This window comes from Amphiura filiformis, chromosome 7 (genome assembly GCF_039555335.1).
Source record: "Amphiura filiformis chromosome 7, Afil_fr2py, whole genome shotgun sequence".
Classification (NCBI taxonomy): domain Eukaryota; kingdom Metazoa; phylum Echinodermata; class Ophiuroidea; order Amphilepidida; family Amphiuridae; genus Amphiura; species Amphiura filiformis.
The window spans coordinates 29,880,248-29,908,038 of NC_092634.1; the positions used below are offsets into that span (position 1 = coordinate 29,880,248).

Sequence of the window (27,791 nt, forward strand, 5' to 3'; positions counted from 1 at the left end):
TTCAGGTGACTAACTTTGGAATTGAAAGTGCTCAAAGCCATTACAGGTGAGCGTAGAAACAAATTCAAAGTATAGACCTCTGGAAAGGGCAACCGTTACTACTAGTTTCACAGCATACCCTCACTTACGATCATTGGGTATACCGCCATTCCAGCACAGTCTCTACTCCAAAAGTAGTCGAAAGTGCTCAACCACTATAAATAGTGGGAGCGTAATATAACAAGTAGTATTTTTCAGGTGACTAACTTTGGAATTACAGGTGAGCGTAGAAACAAATTCAAAGTATAGACAAAGTTAGATGTACGGGTATTAAGTTGAGAAACGGTCAAATGTCATATTTTGATATCCACAGGCGTCAAATTTGTAAAAATGCTCATATTTTAACCAAAATGGTCTCAAGTGGTTCCTCTTGCAAAAAAAGTCAAGTAAACGAATAGTTTGAACCATCTAGGATGTTTCGTTACATATTATGTAACATTGCAAAATAGATCACGGTCAATAGAGATCCATAGGAATTTACCACCTTTACCCTGTTACCTAGGTAGCGAAACATTTGAGTATGGGAAAACTATTCTTATTGTTGCAAGAGGAACAATTTTAAAGGATAAGATTTGACCCCTGTGGAAGTCAAAATATGACCGTTGTTTATAACTTGAGAACCGTACATCATACATATGGATGTCAAACTACTTTTTCTGAATCCTTTTCTGAATAAAGGAGTAGTTTGGTGACTTTTCTCTAAATTTGTTAAGGATATATGTGCCTATTAAAGGCCTCATTTTTGGATTTCGCAGCTCAGAGAGACCCTCTAAATTTGACCAAAATTGAGCTCCGAAAGACCCTGGTTTTGATCATTTCCTCACACTTCTGGTTTTTTTTAACGATTTCAACCAGAAAGCCAAGAAACACCTTTGATTTTGACTGTTTGCAGGTCCATAAGACCCCCTTTTTTCTTTTTTCGCAGCTCCAAAAGACACCCTTCGCCGTCAGCTCCTAAAGACTCACCACCTCAATGTTCCGAGGCAGTACGGTATACCCACATAATCTGCCCCCTCCCCGGGTTTGTATTAGGTGGTGTTTTAACCCTCTCCACACTCCAGGTGACAATTTCAAAATTGCCTTTAAAAATTCAGACATGTACATTTTCATGACCATATTATTTTGAAAACTGCATTAAAATGAGTACAAACAGACTTAATATTGATTCAGCGGTTCTTAAAATAGCTCTAGATTATTTTGAAAAAATACCTCAAAACTCAAAACTATGTTGAAGCCTATGGCCAGCAAGTAAATTAAATTATTAACTAATCCCTGGCATTAAATGATATGTGGTAAACAAATTAGCCATGCTAATACGTATAATTTCAGTGCGAGTGTACCTGTGCAGATGGCTCACACGACACCATTGATGCAAGCGGTCAATGCCCATGTCTGTGTGATTGCAAAGATTGCACAAAGTCAACTCTGGGACCATCGAGATGCATGTGTGACGATATCTGTCCACCATGTGAGGTAAACGAGAGGCAGGTATGGGAGAATTGTGAATGTCACTGTAAAGGCGATGACGAGTGTGGAATACCGCCGTCGTGTGTGCTTGGAAGAAAAGGGGCAATTTGTGATGAACCGGACTGTTTTCCATGTCAAGGTCAGTTCTCATTGCATCTCTGAAATTAACATGATTATTATTTGTATAATTTTCTTATTTGGTCTGTGTAAAGTATCCGGTTAAAAAAATAGACTAAACTTACTGAAACTGGTTGTGATTCACATGTATTGTAGGTTCTCCCATGGCGTCAATACTGGGGCCAAATTTGAAAGAAGAAAAAGAAAAGAGGGCTCCTCGTTCGTTTTCCTCGAGTACTTAAAAGAACAAGAACAAGAACAATTACATTGAAAAAGAAAACAAAAACCTACCTCTCCTCTCTTATCAAATTCATGAAAATCCTCAGGACGAGAACCAAACAATTGAAATTTATGTAGCCTTGGGATTATTATTAGAATAGAGATTTTAAAATGGGGGAAATGACTGGTTTTGAACCACTGATAAGCTGGTAGACAGTTACGAGCTATCGTGCGTGTATGTGACTAATGTTTAAGATATCTCTTTGTTATTCAAAGGATGTAACGGCAGAGGTGTTTGCAGCCTAATTTTTGGACAATGCACATCCACTTGTAGGTGTAATATAGGCTGGGGAGGAGCATGTTGTGAGCGCCGAGTACCGACGGGAGGAGGAGGAGATCCGCACTTTAAAACACTAGATGGTATGTGACTGATATTTACTCTGTGGAACCAAATTTAGTACAATATTATAGATCCCAAGATTTGATCTTTTTGCATAACTCAAGAACGGTATGTCGCAGGTAAGTAAAGCTCTATTTTTTCTGAATCCTTGAAATGGGAGAAATATTTTGGTGTGCTTTGAAATTTGACCGCTGTGTTGCCTTTGATCTTGAATATGGCCGGCGTGCCGGGAAGAATAATTTTTGTTAACATCTTGAATGTGTTGAATGTGTTACAGGGCCATCAAACGAAGATAAAAGTTGGTTTGGTAGAATCCTGGGGATGCACATTGAACCCTGCTATATACTGCACTAAATTGCACTATAGAACCATGATTGCACTACTTTATTCACCTAAATAACAATTTAGTATCGAGGATATCACACTAAGTTCCCAAAACTCAGCAACAAGTCCTAAAATATCTGGGCAATTTAGTAGGATACCATCTGTAGAAGTAGTGATGTAACATGCTTAATTACCATAGCAATGGAGCAAAACTATATTGGTATGTATTGCCCTGCATTAGACGTATGCTTTAAGTCTGCATCGTACTGCACCATATGTGACATAAAATGAGTTTTGCATTATGTTTCTAAAGAAGACATTTAGAGCTTTCAGAAACTGAAAACTTCATGTTGATAGGACTTTTCGTTGCGAAGTTACGTCAAATTATCAATTGCTGAAAACAATATAAAACAAAAGAATCTAAACACTTTCTTTGCCAATATCTCAAAATCGATATTAGCGACATCCGACTCATTTCCCTTGATCGTGTTACATATGTTATAGGCTGATTTTAATATCAAAAAATGGGCACAAATACCTGGATCGTAATTCTATAGATATTTAACATTATGTTAAGTCCTTGTAAGTTTCACTCGCACCTGTACCAGGTGTGTATACAGAACTTCTGCAACGGGGGGGTCTCTTGGTGAGCTGGGAAAGGATCATGAAAGTGTTAAAATCATATTGAAGCTTTTTAAAATGGTCAAATATGGTTTAATTTGGAACAAATTTGCCCGAAGCGCCCATAAATTTGCTTTAAAAAAGCTGAAATGGTAAAATTTGAGATTTATTTCAAAATCACATGCACACTTTTGTTTCTCTTTTCTTTTTCTCTTATCTTAATTAGCAAAAAATGTTTTTTTGCTTATTTCGTTTCTCTCCCTTCCGATAGCAAAAAAAAAAAACCCACACCATCTGGGTGTTAGGGATAACCTTTGGCGAAAAGTTGTTTTAACGAAAGTTTCCAATAATAGATACTAATCGATTTTCAACATTATACGTAAATCGAAGTTAACATGCCAGAACAGTACCGTCATGATTTTAAAATAAAGACTGATGCCGTCAACAGTGTACTTGATTTAAATGAATAGATTCAACAAGTTTGTTCAGTAAATAAATGTTTTGGATGTTGTTGTGGTGTTTTGTGACAAAACCAAGTTCATTTTTACTCACTGAAATAATTCGTCCTGCACATCGGAGGCTTTTATCAGGTATGACTGATATAGTCATCTGATTTTCTTTCCCGACAAACAAATTTGAATGGTTTCCGGTGTTCCTTGGAGTCCTTTGCCGACTCCGATGTGTAGGACAAATTATTGTAGTGAGTAAAATGAAAATCAAGTGCACATGGTCAGTGTGTTACAGATATAAAACCCCGGGATATAAAAAGGTTTATGACAGCTTCTCTGGTAGGAGGTCTGTAATAAATCAAAGTAATATTTTAAGAGGTTTGACCATTAAGGTATTGTTCACCGAAAAGTTTCATTAATTTTTAGTAAAAATCGCACTTTAACAAATAACCACCACTACAATGAAAGCCATTATTGGGGGGTAAGTACTGTATCATTATAACACCAATTTAACAATTGCTGTGATATCCGTAGTTCATGCCCATTTTAGGTTCGCGCTCTTTTTTACAAATGGCCTGAAATTGCATATTTCGGTCACTGATTGCTATTCTGAAGGACCGTTATTCTGTGGGAACATGAAGGTTCATTACTCCGGAAAGTCATTACTCCGAATTTACAATCTGCTTCGGTATTCCGAAGGATCTATAATCCGAAGGCACACTTGTTCTAAATTCGGAGTATTGACCTTCGGAATAACAAACCTTGTTGTAAATTTGGAGTAACGATCCTTCTGGGTAATGAACCTTTGGAGTAATGAACCTTCGGAGTAGGCTAATGACCCTTTAGAATAACGACCCTTCGGAATAACAGTCCTTAATAATAAAAGGTAAGCATTTGATCAATAGATCACTGTAGAACTTGTGAGTTCGTTTTGCTTTTCAGGTAAGACGTATGACTACTTTGGAATAGGAGAGTTTGTATATTGCCAGAGTCCGGACAATGGCTTTGGTGTCCACAGTCGATTTTTTTACCATAATAACGCATCTCTGATTGGAGCAGTGGCCGTTAAAGCAGGAGATAGTGTAGCAACCATTACCACACCGGGTACCACTGTTAACGATATGCCGTTTCTTAGGTATTATTAATGTTGAACTCTATTATCTATTTTTAAGTATTGCATGTTATAGCGCCCACAACGACGAAATTCTACAAAGTGGTAAAAGTAATACAACAATGGGGTTTGTTTATTTTAGATGTTCTTCCCGTAGAACATGTAGGAACTCGGCAACAAAAACCAAATAAGAGAGGGTTACGGCTTGCACTATCCCCATCCTGGGGCGTACTGAGGCCATCGAGCTAGACATGCCAGAAGAAGCAAAATTTTCAGACCGTCCCGCTGACCTACTACTATAATAACTTATACCAGGACAAAAATATTATTTATACGCGCAAAAATATGGACAATTAGAATCGGGCCATAGAAATGCCAATTACAACTTTTGGTCAAGTATTTCGAGCCAGGGGTTGCACTCTATTATCTTGTCTGTCGGTACTCCTGTTCCGATCCCTGGTCTAAGTTAAGCTGGCACAATTTAAGCCAATTTCTACAAACTTTAACGTCTTTCAATAAATGTCATTTTCGATAAGCAAATTTGAAACCTATGTTCTTTATATAGGATCGACGGAGACCTAGAGGAAGTACGGGATAAATTAAAATACACCTTGGGTAATTCCACAGTGATTCTTGATATTGAACAACCAGTTGCTAATAACACATCTGATGGGGTTGCTGTAGCTTTCTTGTCATTTCAGTTCAAGAGTGCACGTAAGCAGGTTCTGAATTTCTAATTTCCTTTATTTTATTTTTGTCATTTGTGTTTTCTGTTTATGTGTATTTATAATGTAACCTAATAAATGGTCCTCATGTGGTAAGTATTTATATTATTGTTTTATAAGCTATTTACACAGTTATACGTATAATAAAGGCCATTCTGCAGGAGATACCATATAGCAGTGGTTCCCAAACTGGGTTCCTTTTTGGGGGGTCGCGGCCTCTTCCAAAAGGGGTCGCGGTACTTCCAGGAAAAGAAAAAGAAAATACTCTCCGTGCATTTATCGTATTGGTTATGTGACCCCCTATTTTGACCTATTTTTGCATTAAAATCGTAAATTGGAAATGGAGCCTTGTTTATTAATTCTTATTTCATATTTCACGACCTCACGAATTCTACGGTATTTGTTAGCAAAGCCGTTGAGGTACTACATGCATACTAAATTATACGGCCTATCGCACACAAGAATACTGTTTGGGCGCACTACAGTATTATTATGGCAATTTTAACTTGATACTCTTCTTTTTCTCATAATCAATACGTCTTTTCATGTAAACTTACTTTAGTACTTTAGTAATTAAGGGTGCCCACTCTTTCAAATTATGCAAAACCAAATATGTTGACAATTCTAACCCCTCGTCTTCAATGAAAATATAAGGGGTGAAATCAAAACTCGACCGGCGGTTGACCGGCGGTTCCATCCGGTTGCCATTGTTTAGAACAGTAGCAACCGGACGAAACCGGCGGTCAACCGCCGGTCGAGTTATGATTTCATCCATAATACTATGTTGGTATGCTTCATTTCCAATGAAACGGTTTCCGCTTTGAGAAAATGCAACAAGTTTTTTGGTGTCAACAATTAAAGTATATGATTTCAGTAGTAAGTTTGTGGTGTCAATTTCATCAGAATGCTTGAAATACTTCCTTCTATAAGGCAGGGTTGGGCGTAAGATCATCCTCCAATCATGGCTGGAAGCAATAATTTTTTCATCCTGTACGTCAAAGTTCTTTTTTCTTCAATCGGCGAACTGTGGTTAGCATATTCCCAAGTAACGACTGGTCATGGACTTCTATTTGATGACCTGAAAAGTCAAATCATGTGAGAAAATAAAAAAGGCGGACGAGAACTGTTATCAATTTGCAATACGTAAGGTACAAGTAAAGAGGCGGATATACGTTCCGTAAAAGGCCAAAAAAATTAAGTTACCATTATCGTTCATTTCTCCGGTTTTACCTGTAATCTTAATCGTTCTTTACCACATTTTAGACACCTATTTATAATTATGCCTCTTACAGATGAAATGCTTAAAACATAATCCAGTTGCCCTATCTGCGATTTATGGTCTTGTCCTTTCAAACTTACTATGTACTTATACAAAATAATTTTTATTTGCACCTAAAGGATTTCAATATATTACTGTCATCACTTTCGTATGATAACATTCCTTGCGGGTCACATTTGCATCAGTTCCTCTCTGTTTCATCATTTATTTCTTCAATTTTCAGGAGCTTCACTCACTCTTGAAGTTCGTCACAGCAATGTCATGCATCGACAGTACATGAACATATTGTTAACGCCTTCAGTGGGTTTTTATGAAAAAACAGAGGGATTATGTGGATTCATGGACGACGACGATAGTAATGACTTCCAAGGTCCCGATGAAGTTACTTACACCGACGAGATTGAATTTGCAGATTCTTGTAAGTTATTTAGTTTATTGTACCTATTGCAAGCGACAGTTACTTCTTGCATTAAGTACACCGCTTTGGGAATATGATCATGCAGTCGTTTTGTCAACATAATATAATATTAAAAAGACTGGTTTGCGTCTGTTGCGTTTGACGTCAGGGCAAATGTGCGTCGTGATTGGTTGCTGACCTGCGCAGTAAGGCATTTCCGATCTAGTTGACAGGACGTCATACGCAAACTTTTTAATTCCGTCTTGAATTATAGCGGATAATTTACAAAAAACAGGCGTGCACTTGATGCACGAAGTTTCTATTGCTTGCCAATGGCACAATAAATGAAATCAAATTAAGTATGCCCTGATGAATTATCATAACAATACTGCTCATTTCTACAGCCGTATCACTTTGTGAAAGAACTAGTTAGTATTGACTTAGTATGCCTACTATCTCGTTTTCTATAATGTTGTTAAAATAAAACTCGCTAACCTGTCGAATTAAACATATCTTTCAATATTTAGGGGAAATAATTACATCGCAGCTCAACCCTGGAATACAAGGAAGTTGGTCTTGGAACCAGTCAAATTTCCACGTGAATGACACTATGGACAAATCCTACACCGACCCACATTATGTTCCTATCTACTCACTTGATCATATTCCAGAGGAACAGCGAAAGGTTATTTTGAATGATTTTTTTATTAGAATAAACACAAGCACCTGCTAATCCCCGGGCTGCTAATAGCTTAGTTTTATCATCGTCGACTGTAAGTTATCAGCCTAAGCTCTTCAGAGAATCAAAACTCACTAATATGATAACGTAACTATAAATAACGTCGGTTGCCAACTGTACTAAAGTCCACTGCAAAACCGAAGTTATGTCGCACAGTGTCATCGCCCCGATATCTTCATGGCAGTGAATCAAAACTCACTATAAATAACGTCTGTTGCCAACTGTACTTAAGTCCAAAAAAACCGAAGTTATATCGTTACCCTGTTACGACACTTGCCTGACTCATTTTTTGTAATTTTGAGAGCAAGTACAAAATATGCTTCAAGCATACATTTAAACATATTCATTCCCTTATTTGCAAAAGAACAAATGATAATGAGAAAATGATTAGGGTGATTACACACATAACTGATATGTGCTGGAACCATATTTTGTACTGTTTCTCAAAATAACCCAAAACAACTTATCGTAGCAGGCTGACGATATTATACTTTATAAATTCAATTGTTACTATAAAAATACATAAAACAAACAGAGGATGGTTGGATTACTTTTCCGTGATCTCAAGTTCCCTACTGGTTTTAAAAATTGGTGATATATTAGTTGTTTCGGTTAATATAAACTTTGAATTCCTTCACTCATTGCAATTGGCGGGGCTACACACACAAAAAAAAATTGTGGGTGTAACAAACCTAAGTGCGAATCCGGATAGGTTTGTGCTTCAGCACCCTAGTTAGTGCGATCTGATGCTAATGATTCACAAGTGACAATTTATATTATTACTTAGGTTGCCGAGGAGATCTGCACCGCTCTCGGTATTGAGGGGTCTCTTCTTCAGGGATGCATCTATGACGTGGCTGTCACAAACGACACATCGTTTAGTGAACAGGAAACCCTTAAGACAGGTACAATGGGCTATTCCATTTGAAATTCATACACCCCCTATGATACACATGACCTTGATATTCAATGGCGTGTGAATATCTAATAGTGTTACCTGAATAAGTGACTCCATTTTGAAGTACACAAAAATCAAAGAATTATCTTTTTTGAAACGTTTAGTGCAAACATTTACGGATTATATATAATTATCGTAAAGGTCAATTCATACCACCACCGCATTTGCGATGCTTTGCGATGTCGCACTGCATCATACTGCAAACTACTGCATTGCGATATCGCAATAAAGTTAATACAATTTAACTTGGAGTTGCATTGAGTTGCGGCAAAAGTAATCGATATATCGGCATCGCAAAGCAACGCATCGCAAATGCGGTCGTAGTATGAACGGACCTTAAGAGTGTTTGACGCGGCACTATGTTTAATTATAATCTGTTTCCATATGTCTAACCCCTCTATCTAATTATTGGCTGTAGGTTGCCCATTACAATGTAATGGTAAAGGCAGATGCGTTAACAGCACGTGTGAGTGTCTGGATGGCTGGTCTGGGGAAGACTGTCGCGAAGGTAACCAAATTTATATAAATGCTAAACAGTGAGGAATAGTTTCAAAATTTTAATTTTACTGTGAAACTCGTACATGAATATATTGGGCATATTGCTAGACCGTGGTAAGATGAGACAATGTGAAAAGGGGCCATTAAGAATGGTTTGCAAACGTAACCACTGCTGAACAGAAGAAACAATGTGGTAATTAGTGGTCAAACGACAATGAAATTGTTCCTACATGTACATTTTAATCATGCTTCAGTTGTTTATTGTCTGAATGGTCTTTGTTGTTAAGGTGCTTGTGGCGAATGCGTGCGAGGACATTGTGATGCGGGATTTTGTAGTTGTGACATAGGATGGGAAGGAACAATTTGCGATGTTAAAGGTAACTTATTTAATTTCAATTAATATTACGATTTGGTTTTGCTAAAGTGTCATTTAAAATGACCACCTGCTGCTACACAGGAAGAAAAAACACACGGTTTTGGAAACATTGCTGATTAATACATTAAAGCCATATTATAACATTTCTGTAAAAATAGATTAGTATTTATTTTCCATAAAATGTTAGCTTTTACTGTCAGATATGTCCCCGTTTAATTTTGAGCGAACAAGTGAGGTAAAGCAAAGAAAATTGGAATTTACTACTTGCGCCAATACAAGTTACTCCAGCGGTTGTAATACGGTACGACCCTCTGATGTGGGTGTGTGTGTATATGTAGGCCTATATGCCGCACGCCGTGTACGTATTCTTTTATCGCATATACGTGTTCGACTAATATTTCCATCGTAATAATAAAACGACGGTTCCGGCGTTTTAAAACTACAGCACCGAAAGTCTTGATTTTTGCAGACTATCTCTGTTAACTAAAGTACATTACAATCGTGCAAAAACCAGAATTTACAATTTTTTGAGGGCGTTCTCGTCAGCAAATGTTATAATATGGCTTTAATATGTGACGTGTCATGTCAAAAGGAGACACTTTTGGGCAGGATCGTAAATGGAGATATAGCCACAAATCTGCCCGGGGGTGATTTTTTCACAATTTGGGTTGTTGCGAATTTGTGTTGTTACTAATGTTAAAAATATTGTCTGATTGTTTCAGACCGGAATATAACTGGCATCTTGTATTTTTTGAGCAATTTTTCTAGGTAATTCCTACTCTCAACATTGTCAATAATATTTTTAAAGGCTGATATCTCAATTTCCAATTTTATAATACCTTAACTTACAACCTCAATATCTTCGCTTAGGAATGCCCGATTTCATTGGGGAAAACAGCGTTGTGGAGCAACATATCTCTTTATTTAAGATATGTAAAACCTCAAAATCGATAACCTGCCCAAAAGTGTCTCCTTTTGACATGACACGTCACATATGTGATGTCAAAAGACGGAGATATTGATTTTAAGAATAGCCAAACAAAATATCTGCTTTTCTTTCATAGTGTTTTGGAAACTCTAACTGTTCATATCTTTTGAACTGGATATGCAAATTCAATGTGTTTTTTTTTTCAAACTGTAGCTTTGCAAATGTGTGTTACAATCCAATAAGAATCTGACAATTTAATATGACTGATTTCAGACAGATTTTTGCTTGATCACAACACATTATAGAATAATTAATATGCAAAAATTAAAATAAATAGCTTATTTTACAATATTTTGTAAAAGCAAATATGATATCTTATTGAATGTCTGTATGGTACTAAGGTAAAGCCATGATTTCTCCGTGTTTCAAAATTAAAAATCTGTGTTACAAATTGGACGATTTCCGTGATTTTCCGTTTTCCATAATAAAGCACTGAAAGGTTAAAACAAACATGTTTTATAAGTGTTATTGTATCACGGAGAAATCATGGCTTTATACTAAGGATATTGATATATTATGTAGAGATGGACGGTTTGTTTACCTTTAAAACCAAATGAATGTAAATATATGAAAATGTTTGCACATAGGGGCATGGGAGACACATGGGGAATTCAAGCTCTATCCTTCCAGTTGTGTCTCCGCTCATGAGAACAGTCCAGTACTCCATTCCCTGTATTTTGCAATTATAACACTTACTTTTATTTTAATGGCTTCTATCTAGTTTAATCAAAATGCATTCCACTGTCGTTCTTGCAGCCTCGTGCCTTTCTGTAAATAACTGCACGGATCCTTCCAAAGGTCAATGTCTTATGACGGATATATGCCTCTGTACGCCTGGGTATACTGGTGAGTAAAAAACACATTCACACATAACTAATAATTCTGTATTTCAAAGGTTTAACTCGTAATCATCGTCGAAAAATTAGGGTAAGATATGGAAGGGAGTTTCATATGGATCTCAAATATAATGAAATAACCGCCGAGTGCTAACCAAGCAAACACAAAACGTTTTTAAAACGTTTTAAACAGGTTCGGTTTTGGTTTTGGTAAAAACTTTTTAATAACATTAAAATGTCAGGTTTTAATTATAAAGGTCATGAAATGTTTTAAAACGTTATGTATGAAAATACACTACAAATTATTTTTTAAATGTTTTCAAAACATTGTAAAATATTTTTTGCAAACGTTTTTTAACAAATATTCTGTCAACACTTAAATCACAATATGTTAGAATATTTGCAGGAAGTAATTTCAAAACGTGTTTTTATGAAAGCGTTTTATACCCTTTATTTAACCCGACATTTAAAGGTTTTCTGGCAACCTTTTGTAACCTTTGGCGAATGATGTCAAAAACGTTTTGTGTTTGCTGGGAAGGCAAGATTCTATATGCACAATGAAATTGCGTCTGATCCTACGGAGAGCGTCAAAGCGACTAATCAATACTATCAACGGACCTTTAGATATACTAAAAAAGATGGAAAAAAAGAATGCAAACCTGAAAACTTCATTTTTGATTTTACGTACACAGGAGATGATTGTAGTCTTATAGCTACGTGTTACAACACTTTGAATTGCTCTGACCATGGTGTATGTATTGATTTCGATGTATGTGACTGTGATTATGGATGGTATGGAAATTTTTGCGACATGCCAACGTGTGAAACATTCAGCTATTGTTCGGGTAATTATGAATTAAAATGAATAAGTTTTATATCAAAGATTAAGATGAGATTATAATTTACGAAATCACATTTGTTTCTTCATTGAATATGTTTAAAGCCATCACTTTTACTGCCGGTAGAATTGCAATATTTCTCGCTGCATCATTGCTTCCAGTTCACAATCACTCTTGTAGGTTATTGCATATGTTACTGGTTTGTCTTAAGCTTTTCACGTTCGTTCCTGTGCACATTGCTATCAATTTCAACCGATACATTAAACTATTTTCTTCTGCTAAGGGAATGGTGATTGCGTAGATCATGATAAATGCAACTGCTTCAGTGGTTGGAAGGGTTCATCTTGTGGTATGCCTGATTGCACTGCGGTAGCCGACTGTTCCCGGAATGGCAACTGTATCGCTCCAGATACCTGTGAGTGCTACAGCGAATATGTTGGTAGCAACTGTAGTGTGCCGTTAAATTGCAGTCACCTTAATCACTGTAACGGAAACGGCGTGTGTGTGTTGAAGAAAGTGCTGAAGACCTTACTTGCAGGTAGGTATAACTGAGGACAAAGGCCCGATGTGATTGGTTGCTGACCTGCGCAGTAGAGCATTTTGGTCTGGTTGACAGGACGTCACACACAAACTAGTCTTTTCAATTCGGTCTTCAATTATATACATTTAATAAACGTACACATTTTTTCAGGGGTCCTCTCCAAATTGTCCCCTTTGAAATCCGATGAACCCTTTGAGTTCCCTTTGAGCATTTTGAATGGAACATAAAGTAATTTTAAAGGGGAGGCAGAGGGGACTTCATAAAATTTCATCATGATGCATAGATTGTATTTTAACGGGTTAAACGGGCGGTATATTCTGCGAGGAATGGAATAATTGTAATCAACCAGTCACCCTTGCTAACCTCCTAATACCGTTATTCCATGAGAAGCTAAAGATTCCTCTTTTAAATTTTAAGGGGAACCGTTGCGATCCATTTAAATGTCTGCCAATCTTACCAACCTGACCTATGATATTAACTTCCAATACCACTATTCCATGGGTAGATGAATTTCCCTTTTAAAATCAACAGGGCCTTTTGAGTTCCCTTTGAACATTGTGTAAAGAGCTGATCTAAATTTAGAGAATAAATGATAGGATTATGTCTTTTGCCTATCAATATCGTGTCATAATGGATGGGCTGGCCAATATTTTGAGTAGTGGATGCCGGCGCAGCCGGTATCCACTACGATAAAAATATTGGCCAGTCCATCCATTATGACACGATATTGATAGGCAAAAGACAAAATCCTATCATTTATTCTCCTTCTTATTCAGTTTTAATGTAATTTTTGCGAGAAAAACTGCCTTTTTTCAGAAAAAAATAAAGTTACTTTTGTGAGGACATCCCCGTTGTTTTAAATGAACGAAACCATCACGAACATCTAAGCCGCCGCATCGCGTTCTTAGTTCTCGCACGTGTATTACGCGAACGCATTATCGCGCGATCATTGAGGAGCAACAAGCGTGGCAACGTTGCGTGGCGGCGCGCGCCCTGACTAACATCACTATCAACTATTGTGAGATATTATACACCAGAAAACCAATCAAATTACGTGAATTCTTTACAAGACGCACCCATTGAATAAGAATAGGCCGTTAACCTATACTTTCAAAACTGTATTCACCCTGCATACAACATATATTGTCCCATTTTAGATGTGTAAATATAGGGAACGTCATTAAATTTTAAAGGGAGTGGTCATAAAGGGAACTCAAAGGGGCCCTTTATTTTCAAAGGGACAATAGAGGATCACATTATCTGACAGGTAATGTTAAATTTCGATGGAATAACCTTTGAGTATCATCTGCTCGCCTGACTGCGGTTTAGAAAGATACGTTCCAACTGTAGATGTTCAGACGATTTTTTTGTTAATCTATTCTTTCAGATGCTACTTAGGATATGATGGAATAGACTGTAGCTCTCTAGACTGTTCCGAGGTTAACGACTGTACAGGCAATGGCACGTGTGTAGAGCCAAATTTCTGTGTGTGCGACCTGGGATTCACCGGTTCAGAATGTTCAGTGTATTCGTGCGAAACTCTTGGATTCTGTTCTGGTAAATATTATTATATTCAAAATTGGCCGCCGGTTCTTTAACGGTTGGCCGTCAGTTACCAGTTAGAACAAGTGATTCCATTCAGTTACTAAATAATTTTACAAACAAATTTAATGCAGTTCAAAATTCTGAATACCCACGTGGTTAAATTTTGAAGATATCTCTGACTTTATTTTTATAGCAACATTTTTGTATGTGGGCTTAGAAATAAATTAAACCGGTTAAACGTTTTTCCTTACAATTTAAATACACAGTAATGTTCTCATTTCTTTATATGCCACAGATGACTGCGAAAACGTAACGTTTTACGGCAGATTCTTTTCAATCCACTACTAATTCCTTTTTTTGTATGGTGTATATCATTTTAGGACACGGTTCCTGTGTCGAATATGACGTTTGTAATTGCACAGAAGGGTGGCTTGGAATCTTTTGTGACATTCCGAGTTGTCATGACGTTAACAACTGTTCTGATCAAGGAGTGTGTATAGCAAGAGATCTCTGTGAGTGTTACAATGGGTACGAAGGAATCGCATGTGATGAAGAGTCTTTACCAAACTTGGCCACCCCTGTCTTCTTACAATCAGAGTATAATACGACGATACCCGAGCATACCGCGAGTGGCTCTATCATTTTGACAGTACAAGCTAATGACACAGATGTTGGTCGCAATGGTAAAATTACTTACTCCCTTGCTTTTGGGACAGAATTCTTTGCCATTAGTGGTGATACTGGTGAGATTACCACGCGCATAGAATTTGACTACGAATCCGTTTTACTCCCGAATCAATTCGACCTCATTGCAATCGCAGAGGATGATGGACGGCCTGTCTTTTCTTCATCAGTGGCTGTTTCAGTTTTTATTTTGGATTTAAATGACAACTGCCCAGAGCTGTATGACGGTGAGGCAATTACAAGCGTTGACATGCCTCCTGATGCTCCTATTGGAACAATCGTTCATCAGATATTTGCTGAAGATGCAGACAGAGAATCAAATGGAGAATTACTTTACAGCTTTTTCCAAGTCCCTGAAACGATTGTGCATCTTTTCGAAGTTTCTATTACTGGCACTATTAGAACTCTGGCCCTTGTACCAGTTGGTATGTATGATCTTAGGGTGTCCATCGCAGATCAAGGAAGTCCGTCTTGCTCATTACTCATTCAAGTCAACGTTAATGTTATGCTAATCACGACCGCTCCTCCGACAACTGCACCAGAGACTACTACTTCATCTGGTAAGAACTATTATTATTATATTTGTCTATTATGTTATTGATGCAATGAGATGAAATAAAACCACGAACTAAACTATAAACATGAACTTGTTTAATATTTTAAAGGTCAGATTCATCATTTTAGTTTTATGTGCGAATTTATCTTCATCATCAGTCGGCTGCGGAGCAGGCGACTACAAGCTTTCTCCAACTGTTGCGATCTTGGGCAAGCGAAACAATTTTGTTTGGCTGCAGCATCCCTTCAGTATCTCCTAGGAGGTGCTGGACATACTGTAAGTACAGTGTGCGCGGCCGTCCCGGTTTCCTCTTCCCATGTGGTGGGATATAAAGGGCATATTCTTTCACAGGCTCGCCATCTTCAAGACGCAGTATATGGCCGAGAAATTTGAGTTGATGAAACTTGACTCTGGCAACCAGAGTGATGTTGGTCAGGTTGTAGATGGTTTCATTTGGAATCCGATCCACACGCTTGATGTTTAACATGACTCTGTAGCAAGATGTTGCAAAGGCATTGATCTTGTTTTCCATGTCCTTGGTAATTACCCATGACTCGCACCCGTACAGAAAGACAGTAACACACGTTGTCTGAAACAGCTTGATTTTGGTTTCGATTGTAATTTATCTTACTGTGAATCAGACATACGTACGCGTGTGCATGTCTAGCTGTCTGCATACTTTTGTATGCTTCTGGTATGTGAGTATATTAAAAAAAAATGTGTATTGGTCATCGTGTCTTTATTTTATATAGACAGGTCTTCATAGAAATTGAAAAGATTGCACGAGCTTTGCCTGAAGACACAATGTAAGACACGTGGCTGAGACGTGTCCTATAGTAAGTCATGTCTAACTACAGGACACCAAATTAAAACATGTCTCAGAACTTAATTTATAGGAAGTGTCATACAGAATATAGACTTGTCTTGCAGGGAGATATGACTTAGTGTCTTGGTTAGGCACATGAGCTAATGAAAAGCTGGACATGTTTGTATAGAAACATTCTGCGGAGTGCGTGTTATCATTACTGTCAAAAGGAAACGCGCTTGCATTTTTGCCAATGTATTCAATATGTTATATAGATCACATAACTTACTGTGATGGTCTATTTCAATCCAAGTTGTAATCTATGCAATATCAAGAAAATAATCAGAAAGAGTGTTTCAAAATTATGTTATCTCTAATGTTACGACAATAGGTGAAACGACGCATGCGCCGAAGACTGTGTCAGATGTGCTGCCATTTACGTCACCAAATGCAACTGGCCCAGTAGTTGAAACAACGCATGCGCAGAGAACTATGTCAGATGAGCCGCAAACTACGTCACCAAGTGAGACAACTGATCCAACCATTAACACAGAAGGTAAAACTATGCAGGCGTAGACAACTAAATTTATTACATAATCATCATATACTGCGCCAAAAAAGTATCCTTACACTTGGAAAAATAACCACAATTTACAAACTGAACCATATTGGGGTAAATTTGTTTTTTTGTAATGGATGCACTCTCTAATCCTGCACATTATGACACCACATTGAATCCAATGTGACCTCAAGAAATAAAGATACAAGCAATTGAATAGACGAAGGTCCGGTTTTAAAAGTGACAAACTGGCCTATACAAGGCGCAAAAAGATTCCAACAAGCACAACAAAGAGACAGCACAGTATCTTCAATGAAGCTTTATTTAAAGCAGTATCTATTTCAGTTTTTACTTCTCTGTACTTTTCATAACTTCCATTTGATTTGTCAGCTCTTTTGCTTCAGTTTTCTTTAGTTCCTTTTGTTTTATATTAGAGGCACGCACAAATTAGCCATTTACCACTCTCAAACAAGATGTCTAGTCCGTGGAGTTTTGAATAGGCCAGTTTGTCACTTTTAAAACTGGACCTTCGTCTAATCAAATGCTTGTAACTTTGCTTCTTGAAGTCACATTGGATTCAATGAGGTGTCATAATGTGCCGAATTAAATAGTGCATCTATGAAAAAAAATACCAAAAAAAAACAAACCCCAATATGGTTCAGTTTTGAAATTGTGATTTCCAAGTGTAAGGATACTTTTTGGAGCAGTATATATATATATATATAAACTGGCATGCATTACTATGCGGCTTGAGGTTATAAACATCTAACCAAAAGTAATAACACCCCCTTCATTATGAGATCATAACTGAAAATCTATGCATCAACATTTATAATTGAAATAGCAAAAGGAACCCCAGTTTTGTTTTGCAAATGTTAAAGCCTCATTTCAACTTGGTTGGTATTTGAATGAAAATTGCAATAAAAAATCAACATGGCTTCGATTGATCTTACGCTAAGTGGCTGAACCAGGATTTTTTTTGTCTGCGGGGAGGGGTCAACACTGAACATTTCTCCCTAGTCAATATTTAACAAAAAATCTTTGATGTTTTGTTATATGACTAGGGAGAAACTGGAGAGAGACTGGTCAAAATCCAAGTGTCAATCATACCCGTTCCTGTTTAATGAGTTGCTATAAATGTGATCATACATTTTCAAGTGTCAGCCTAACCCCAGCCTAATATCCGATTGGTTTTTTTTCTCCAGACGCAACCATCATCACGGAAGTAATTACAGAAATGATAACCGGGGGTACTACCGAAACATTTACCGCTACAGAACCATTAACTAAGCCTAACACACCGAAGTCAGAGCCGTCCACTGTAACTAGTCCACAAGTGACTACTACTACCGATTACCGATCACTTCCGATAACAACACCATTAACCGATCCGAGCACAACTATGACTGAATTACCAACTCCAGAAACTACCGAAACATTAACCACAACAGAGCCATTAACTGAGCCAAGCACAACTATTGTTGACTTACCGACCGAAGGACCGTCCACAGTAGCTGACATTACGGATCTTACGAAACTGACTACTACTAGACGCCCTACTGAAAAATTCACCACTAGAGCTCCAACTGAACCACAAACGCCTCCTCCGGCGCATGGACCTTTGCCATCACCAGAGTATCCAGAATTAGATGGTAGGAATATTATTATTAAAAATAAATCGAAGAAAGCACTTAAACATTATTCTCCTTTGGTGAATCTCTGCCCCCATTTTCCCCAATTTAATAGGACAAAGCCATTTGGTCAGAATGTCTGTGAGACCTTCCAACATTGAAAGAAGGGAAGTGGGGATTGGGAAGTGATTGGATACTTGACAGACATGCTATACATGTAATCGGATACCACAGCCAGGGCGATGCATGAAAATACGAGGAACTATTTGTTTGTGTGGCATCTGAAAAGGCTGCTTCACTGAAAGTACATTTTGGGTTTTGATGCTCAAAATGGTATACTTTATCTCACTTTATGATATTTTTGTTGAAATATTACCAAAATTTATCCGCACGGCATCGGGTTTTAGTAAATATTCACCCTACGTAATTGTAGCTTTCAGCTTCGAAGGCGCAATGCAATTTTAAGCTGTTTAGGTCCAGTGCGCTAAAACAAAACGTGTCATGTTAACCTATGCTGAGGTTTTGATCATTTGGCATCTAAATCGTCTAGTTTTACCTGATATTGGTGGCGTTTAACAGTGAGAATTCGGAATAATGAGAAAGTTTCGCTCTGAATTAGCCATTGAAAACTGTGTAATGGATAATTAGTGTTATTTAACTTAGAATTCATACTTTTGATACAGCACGCATTGATTTTAGCAATGGTGTCAAATTGATTCCATGATATGAATGTAGGCTAATGTCATCAGGGTTGGATAATTTGCATTGAGTTCTCTGCGCTTTCTCATGGGCGATCATTCGTTATTTGTCGCCGATTGAAGTATAAAACAAAGGTGACGCTGAAAGTGGGGTCTCCGGACCATGACCCTGTTCTTACGAGCCATTAGATTGCACAGGAGCGTGTAAAATGTTCAGATTCACAGTTCAGAACTAAGGGTTATACTTTCATCTTGTTATCATGATTACCGTTCGGACAAATCGATGAACTTTAAAACGTTTACTGTATTGGGTTATAGCAGTTGAAATCCATACACCCTCTATGCAAGACATGACTATAATTCTCTCACACATGGGTTGTATATTCGCCCATTCAGGTGACCCCATCTGAAATTCACACTCCCCGGATGGAAGATTAATGTCTTGTCATCCATGGGGGTGTATGAATTTCAACTGGAATGGCTCATTGCAATTAATTTTTTACATGTACTGTTTTTGATACAAGGTTATATTTTGTTTTATTTTGTTTTTTAATTGGCAGGCAACCCAGAGATACTAATCGAAATACAGGTAAATGTCCTCAACGCACCCGACGGATGTCAACCTTCTGTTAACGAGTTCTCTCCAGAATGTGAACTCTTCAAAGAGGAGTTTAGTGATGACGTAAGTTGATTTATGTTTGTAATGCTTATAAATTTCAGTACGGTTTGCAATTTAGTTCAATGATCTTGACTTTACATTTGGAGATTCATGTTATTATAGCCTATGTTTTTTGGATTCGATAATATTTTAAAACGTAATTTCGACTGTAATACACGTGTCCACCATAGCCACGGTTATAGCATAGGTGTCATTTTGGATGCTTATACTTGCTTACTAATAATTGCAAAAGCTTATAGTATTAGGCAAGGTCCTTAAGGAGTGCTTTTATCGCCTGGGTCACGCGATGCCGCGCAGGTGCCGATGTGATGATGACGTGATTCAATTCATAACCCCACTTTCGTGTTTACGCTGAAGGACCATGCCGAATATTATTGCAAATACAAATTTCGTATTTTTGCAAATAAACGCCTCCAAGGCTATGAATAAAGGAATGCTTACTGGTAGGATACTTGCGTACCACCACAGGTACCAAAAATATGCAATCGATCGAATTCCTCACTATATACGGAGCCATGCAAGGGAACTAGAGGAACATTTTGTAAGGTGTCGCTATAGCTATGCCAATATGATTTTATGTGGTAATAAGTTTTCTGTTCGATATGAAGACACGATGGTGTTTGGACGAGGCTTCCAATGGGAAATTGTTTGTTTAGTTAGCGATATTTATCGAATCATATCTTAATGAGAGTTGTGTTTTTGACAAAAAAAATGTTTTACTTAAAAGTTTACGGTGTTAAGGTTAGCAACTATTTTAAACTGTTGCGATTTGGTAGTTCACAGCATCTTGCGAATGTAGTGAGCTTTGGCAAAAATTGCATTGATCATTTCATAGCGAATGTGTAGTAGAATTCATATAATTTATTACAGATATACTTTTGCAGGTCCTGTGGTTCTTTAGTTATGTTGTAAAGAGGGCTGAACCAACAACACTTTTGTAAAACCTACATAACTCATTCACAACAATAAATCAAGCTTTCAAAGTATATGATTTGAAGAATGAACTTTTGTAAAACATGAAAGTGTTATATTTCAATAATATATTGATTTAAATAATGAAAATCGATTTTTAGTTTGGCTGCTTCGACCAACAATACCTCGTCTACCTTTAAAAGTCCAACGTTTATTCAGCATTGTCAAAAAATAAAGAAGGAGAAGAAGAAGACGACGAAGACGAAGAATGAGAAGAAGAGGAACGAATAGGAGGAGGTTGAGAAAACAAATGTTGACAATCACTATGACGACCTTTAAGAAATCCTTAAAAATAGTTTGCGACAATGTTTAGGTAATTTTCAGTCAGTGACTGCTTCAATGTTTTACAATTTTGTGTTGACTTCTTTGATATTAGTGATTATAAAGATGTTGGCTAATACATGACTTTTTCCTCAACAGGTGTCAATTTTTGCTTACAGTGTACTTAACGGACTCCTAAGAGTTAAAGTTCTTAAACTCAGGTAACGTTATCATAATGGTGCATTCTGCTACGATTTAGTTCATTCTTATTATACAGTTACGATCAAAAATTAATATAGTCCATTGGCTAAAGATTTCGTATATAGCCAATCAATGATCTTTTTATAAACAAAGATATACAATACATTACATTCATTCCCTTGTATCGAAATGATTTGCCGACAATCTGTATATAAAGTGACGGTTCCGATACTTGAGAATGACTTCAGACTCTACCGACATTCGACCGCCGTCGCCCTGGCAGAAACGGCAATAAACCGCGTTCTATTTTTCCAAATCATCCGATATGTTGTCGTGTTTGTCACGGCCCTGGCGGTCGCCCGGTGTTTGCAGGGTAAAGAAATCCCTTGGTAATCCCACCAAAACTTAAATGTAATCTTTTAAAAAAAGTAAATATCATAGTCAAGAAATTAATGATGCGTCTGGTAGGCTAAATTTGTTAGTTTTATACCATTGGTTGTAATCATCCTTGTTAATTCTTGAATCGTTTGTACAGACCTAAAATGCACTCGCTACTTTTTGAAACGCGATGGCATAATTGATAATTGAGGTTCATGTTGATAACATTCTTATGGATAATTCTACGTAGTGTTTAGAGCCTAATTTTGTTTAATTTTTTGTGAAACTTCTCCTTTGCGACTTTAATTTTTTGACCGAAAATGTAGTTGAATTTGGAGGTCGCTCATGAATATTAATTGGGGCCGTGGCTAACTTATATATCTGTATAACAATGAGCGGACATGCAAATTAGCATAATTGATCTGATTATTCATGAGGATGTTTAAAGAAAATCTTTTAACAAATTACAATATTATATTACAGTGATGTAAATGTACCTAGAGATGTTGGTATTTTAGAGCGATCGATCTACGTAGACCATGAAGTGGTTTACGCATGGAATGATATGACTCCCACTGACAGAGGGCTCACTGCCGATGAAATTTACGAAATGACGATAGTCCCTTTCCTCGGCGGCACCCTGGGTAATCAAAGTTTGGGACTATGTCTAGACTGTAATCCACCTGAAGGTAATGTTACAAGTTTAATGTAGTATAATTATGCATGTGTGTTTAATTTGATTTAATCTAAAAGTATAGTGTTACTGTTCACCAATATATTGTGCCAATTGCCAAAACAAGACTCGGAAGTTCAATGTCGAATCAACTGAAAATTTTGCCAAACAAGAAATAAAATAGGAGATCTTTTGACTGCGCATAATGCACATTACATCATATTGATATTGAGTGAGCCGCCCGGATTCTATATTTTATTCGGCTTATAATTGGCGAAAATTAGTCGGATTTGTATTACTGCGATATCTGTATAGCCAATTACTGTATTATCAATTAAGGCGTAACTTACACTCCGTTAAAGATGATTCGAGTCTTCGCCAATTATAAACCGAACAAAGTATAGCCAACAACATCAAAGATGCAGTTTATTGTATAACTGTTACATCTTGTTGAAGCTGCTGCACATCATACACCGACATCGCCCGGTTAATAATTACATTATACAACCAGAGACACTGAAATGAATACACGGGATCGATACACGTAAATGTGCTATGCACGATTGATATTCAGACGATAAATCTTTGGATACCGCGGTGGAAAATGATGAATATCTCCCGTAAATGATTTCGTATAAAGAAACCAGATCTGGTTCCTTGCACTTGAACATATATGTTCAACGGATATTATCGTCGTTAGCTAGCGTCTTGAGAAACTAGCGTGCGTCTTGAGCTGAAAAAGTGACCAAAATTCAAGATTTTAAATAGCGCAGACTGTATGTGGCTATCACGAACATACAGGATCGACGAGTGTCAGACCGACTGACACAAACTGCCTGTGTAGGAGACTATCGTAGAGGCAGTCTATAAGCAGATGACAATGGCGAATGTATGCTCGCTGACCGTACAGAGGTCAGTCACAGGCTAATGTCATTAGCCTTAGTCGGATGTCCTTCAGCCCACTATGCATTTAAAAACTATTAAACAGGTGGGAACATGCGTGGCTGTGGATTTAACCTACCGTGGCATTTTCTGCCATGAAGATATCGGGGCGATGACACTGTGCATCAGAGAGTTGCACTACTAGGTATGAATATCAAGAACAAAAACGAAATGTAACAATGTCAGACTCCTTTGCTATGATGGGACATGATTTTAATAGTAACTACTCTTACCTTATGTAGTTATTTTTCTCTTTTAATATGTTGGTCCCGTGGAATTGACTGAAGTTGAAGTTGTTCTTCTTTACCTACAGAAACAACAGCTGCTTTGTGCGATTCTACTTCTGAAGGTGATTGTGGAGAGGGAAAGCACATGGACTTTTATTGTATTGATGGGTTCCCGGTTTGTCAATCACAGTGCTTAAACACAGTTGAAACTTACTGTGGAGTCAACGGGATATGTTCACAAGAAAGTAGCATGGAACCAGCAGAATGCCAGTGAGCAAATTCTTTATAACAGTATCTTTTAAAGGAATAACTTTTGGGGAACATGGAACGGCCATTGCTTATTTTGATCCACATTTTGTATATTATTTTAAGTTTGGAAACATAATTCTCTCAATATATCCCAATACTAATTGAATATTGGTGTTCGGGCAGGAATAAAACATTTTCATGTAAAGTTTTCATTACATTTAAAAGCTGGCTACAAAATGACCCATCAAACTACTCAGAATTTACTTATGTAACATAATTATTTGAATTAATAATTTTGATATGTCAAACAAAAATACACAGGCCTAAAGGTTATATCTTATGGCGGTATGAAAGCTATTCCTGAGAGATATTTCCACAGAACAAACCCTCGCTATGGTAAATTACAGAGATTCAATTTGAACACCATAGGATCTAATATAGTTTGTCAATAGTTTCAATATATAAATACTTATTAAGAAATAATTCAGGAATACCCCTTAATATAACTCTTACCCTAAAATTCAGACAAAATATAAGGAAGGTATATCTTTATCTTTCCCACAGCTGCCGTTTCTCAGAAGACTATATCTACTTCGGTAAAGATTGCCGACGTTCTGCTCACAAGAAAGGATTGTTTTATGGTCTGTCGGTGTCTGTGGGACTGATCATTATGGCCATAATAGTACTCGCTATCTGTTTGGTGATGGGCAAAAAGAACGCAGCGAAAAGTAACAAGTCGCATGATGGAAAGGATGTAGCAAGGTAAAACACAGGTTTACATAAGGTATCGCACTATTAGTTATTATATACCACATACATAGATCCTTGTTGTTTGATTGGTTAAAAACCACGCCACGTGGCATGAAATAGTTGAACTATTTTTGAGTTGAAAGGTTGTTCCCATTGCAGCGGAAAATGGTAGTACTATTCCCTGGGCAATAGTAGTACTATTTCCCGCTGCCATGGCAACAACCTGTCTCACTGTCCGCACTGCCTTACGCAGAGATGACGCGCGCCATAGACATGCCAACTCAGTTGTGACTTTTGTGTGACATTTCCAAAAATAGTGGTTTGTTGTGTAGATACCGTAAAACCTCGTCTACAAGCATATAGAGTGCTTTTGATGAAAGCTAAATTAATACAGATGCCATCCATCGACAAGAGTATAATATTATGGAGTTTGAGCAAATTAATTACCTATACAAACATATACAAACAAGTACTATTGTAAGACCAATTTATTGTATTGGCATATTTACAGCTGTCTCGTTTTAATCTAGCTTTAATCAAAAACACACAATATGCTTGTAGACGAGGTTTTACGGTATCTGCTACAAAAATCTGTATGAGGTATATAAAACAAATATTGCTCTTCGTAATCTTAAAACTATACTATTTTCCCTCATCTTCGCTTCGGGAAAATAGTACGGTTTTGAGCAAAACTTTTGACCATTTACCTCCTAGGCAGTAAATATTTGTATATTATATTATGCTATTTCATGGTATGATATATATATAATAAGTGTGCTTTTATAGTTCAGTATTCTTTGTGGCTAATCAAATTATCATTATCATTTGGTAAGATAATGATGAGATTGCGTGCATTTCCCCATATTGTCTCGACAAAACAAACAGGTTGTCGGTATCCATTACTATCTATCTAACGAAAATGTTAATAAAACATTAAAATTACGTTGAAAATATATTATAATTACTATTTATCACAACAGTATGAAAAATGATAAGGAAATGTTCGTATACTTTTATCCGTTTTCATGTTTTTAAACCTTTTTCACCAAAATGAATTTTGAAATGATACAATTAGTGTTCCTGGTTCTTGTACTTTCTGTAACCTACAGTGAGGACGAAGAAGAAGCAGTTCTCGGGATTCAAAACTACGGTTACATAAAACCAGGCGAGATATACGACCCTAGTAACCCACAATTTGAATTAACGGCTACAAATCAAAAGATTCCCGATATTGTTCCTGGTAATGATTATGCGGAATTCGATGGTGACCACCGAAATTCGGGTATTGCCTTTGAAACGGCGAGGTCTCATGATGTCAGCGGACAACCGACAAATGACAGAAATTCCGACTTCTGGGGTAATTTACTGGAGACGACTGATTTCTAGCCAATGTGACTGTGTACGCTCTCCGAACTTAAGTTATATGCAGCTTATATACCATTTAAAATCGGTATCTAACATCTTTAGGGTTATAAATCATCGACACATTATTATTTTCTAGCCAGGTCAATTGTAAATTTGAGAAAAAAAACCCAATATAATTCATGAGCCAGATACGTATACTTTATCATGTTTATTGAGTTATTGGCATGACATTATAGTGTGGGTAAAAATACTCATTTTGGTTGTTGTTTGACCTTCATACCACCTTACTTTCCGGAGATATCGTATATGGAATTCTTAGGAAATTTCCGAAAATCTGAACTTAAAATGAATATAAGGAAAATAATTGTTTGATGATTGTATAATAGTAGTCTTGAATGTTCTTTAACTATCAAAACCAAAAGAAACTGTTTTGAGGTCACTATGACTGAAAAAAATAATTGTAATTAACGAAAGCTGTTTCTTCGGAAATGCTCAAAAATGTCATTTTGCCGGATTTAACTAAAAATTCATAAAAAAAAATAATACAAAATGGAAATGAGATATTTCAATTTTGAAAGCATTAGTCAAGTTACATGAAGTAGTGCAAACAAATGGGCTCAAATTTGATTGCAAAAGTGGGTTCTAGAAAAGGGGTAAATTTATTTTGTTGTAAAAGCCCTTACATCCACAAAAGGCGCGATATAAAAGAAATAACGAAATAAATAGAAAGGGTTAAACATTACACTAACCTAGTCTTTTAGTTTCTATATATTCACCAACACTTTAACCGAACCCAAATTGAATAAAATCGAACAAGTAATACTTGCACAATAAAAAAAACCCTGTTTTTCTCAAAAAGTCAAAAAGTGGATGTAAGGTTTTTTGCAACAAAGCTTTTCATATGTTGATAACGCCTTTGATAGACTACGGATTATCTTACCAATATGACTTCATAATAGGCAAAGGAAAAAAAGACGTTTAGTGTAATGTAAAATGGCTATTATAAGGTACACCTGTCGTATTTTGATTAAGCTGTACATAGTTTTACGCCTGTATGTAACTTGGAAACCAGTAATTAGCCACGATGATTGACATTGATGACATTCGTGATTTCTGCTAAGCTTTTCTGCTAACCTCCTTTTTCTTATTCTTTTAAGAATAAGAATAAGAATAAAAATCAGAATAACACTTGACAACGTTCCTAGCTCCAATCTTATTGTTCTTACCCGTGTGGTGTGACACGATATAACACGATACAGCACGTGTGCATCGACACGATATGCGTACTCGCTATTTGAACCAATCGGAGGCGCATAGCAACAATGGGACTGAACGATTTTAAGCCTTAGGCAATTCCCTGTGAAATGTAGGAAACTTGATTAAACTTTGTAATACTTATGATTTTTTTTATTTGAACTGAAGTGTTTTTAGCCGCTGTCATGCATCTATCGTCTCATAGAACACGGGCGACATCATTATTTTTGGCGTAAAAAAACTCGGCTTCGCCTCGGTGTTTTAAAATAATGATATGTCACCAGTGTTATCACTCCAGTGGCTAAAAACTATACCTTTATTCACTAATTAATATTACAATGCATATCAAAATATTAACAGTATGAAATCTTGTAGAGACTGAGGGGATGACAATGGTGAATCCAACGGACGAGTACATTATCACACCAATGAGATTTAG

General features: G+C 36.9%; 1 protein-coding gene across 1 annotated transcript; it reads left to right on the forward strand.

The window, feature by feature from the left end:
* The first annotated feature begins 1,482 nt into the window (after positions 1–1,482).
* Positions 1,483–27,525, forward strand: LOC140157780 (uncharacterized). The gene is made up of 21 exons (XM_072181028.1): positions 1,483–1,645; positions 2,119–2,262; positions 4,579–4,771; positions 5,313–5,461; positions 6,975–7,169; positions 7,676–7,833; positions 8,675–8,792; positions 9,264–9,353; positions 9,631–9,720; positions 11,464–11,553; positions 12,236–12,388; positions 12,666–12,920; positions 14,849–15,712; positions 16,905–17,069; positions 18,278–18,724; positions 19,962–20,083; positions 21,473–21,534; positions 22,376–22,581; positions 23,821–24,004; positions 24,548–24,745; positions 25,843–27,525. The coding sequence occupies exons 1-21, from the start codon at positions 1,483–1,485 to the stop codon at positions 26,117–26,119; spliced, it is 4,323 nt and encodes a 1,440-aa protein (XP_072037129.1). The 3' UTR covers positions 26,120–27,525.
* The last annotated feature ends 266 nt before the right edge of the window (positions 27,526–27,791 follow it).

Coding starts and splice junctions, on each gene's coding strand:
- LOC140157780 (XM_072181028.1), top strand. CDS start 1,483: ATGTGTGACGATATCTGTCCACCATGTGAGGTAAACGAGAGGCAGGTA. Junction 9,721..11,463: donor AACAATTTGCGATGTTAAAG/GTAACTTATTTA, acceptor TCGTTCTTGCAG/CCTCGTGCCTTTCTGTAAAT. Junction 21,535..22,375: donor GTTAAAGTTCTTAAACTCAG/GTAACGTTATCA, acceptor ATTATATTACAG/TGATGTAAATGTACCTAGAG.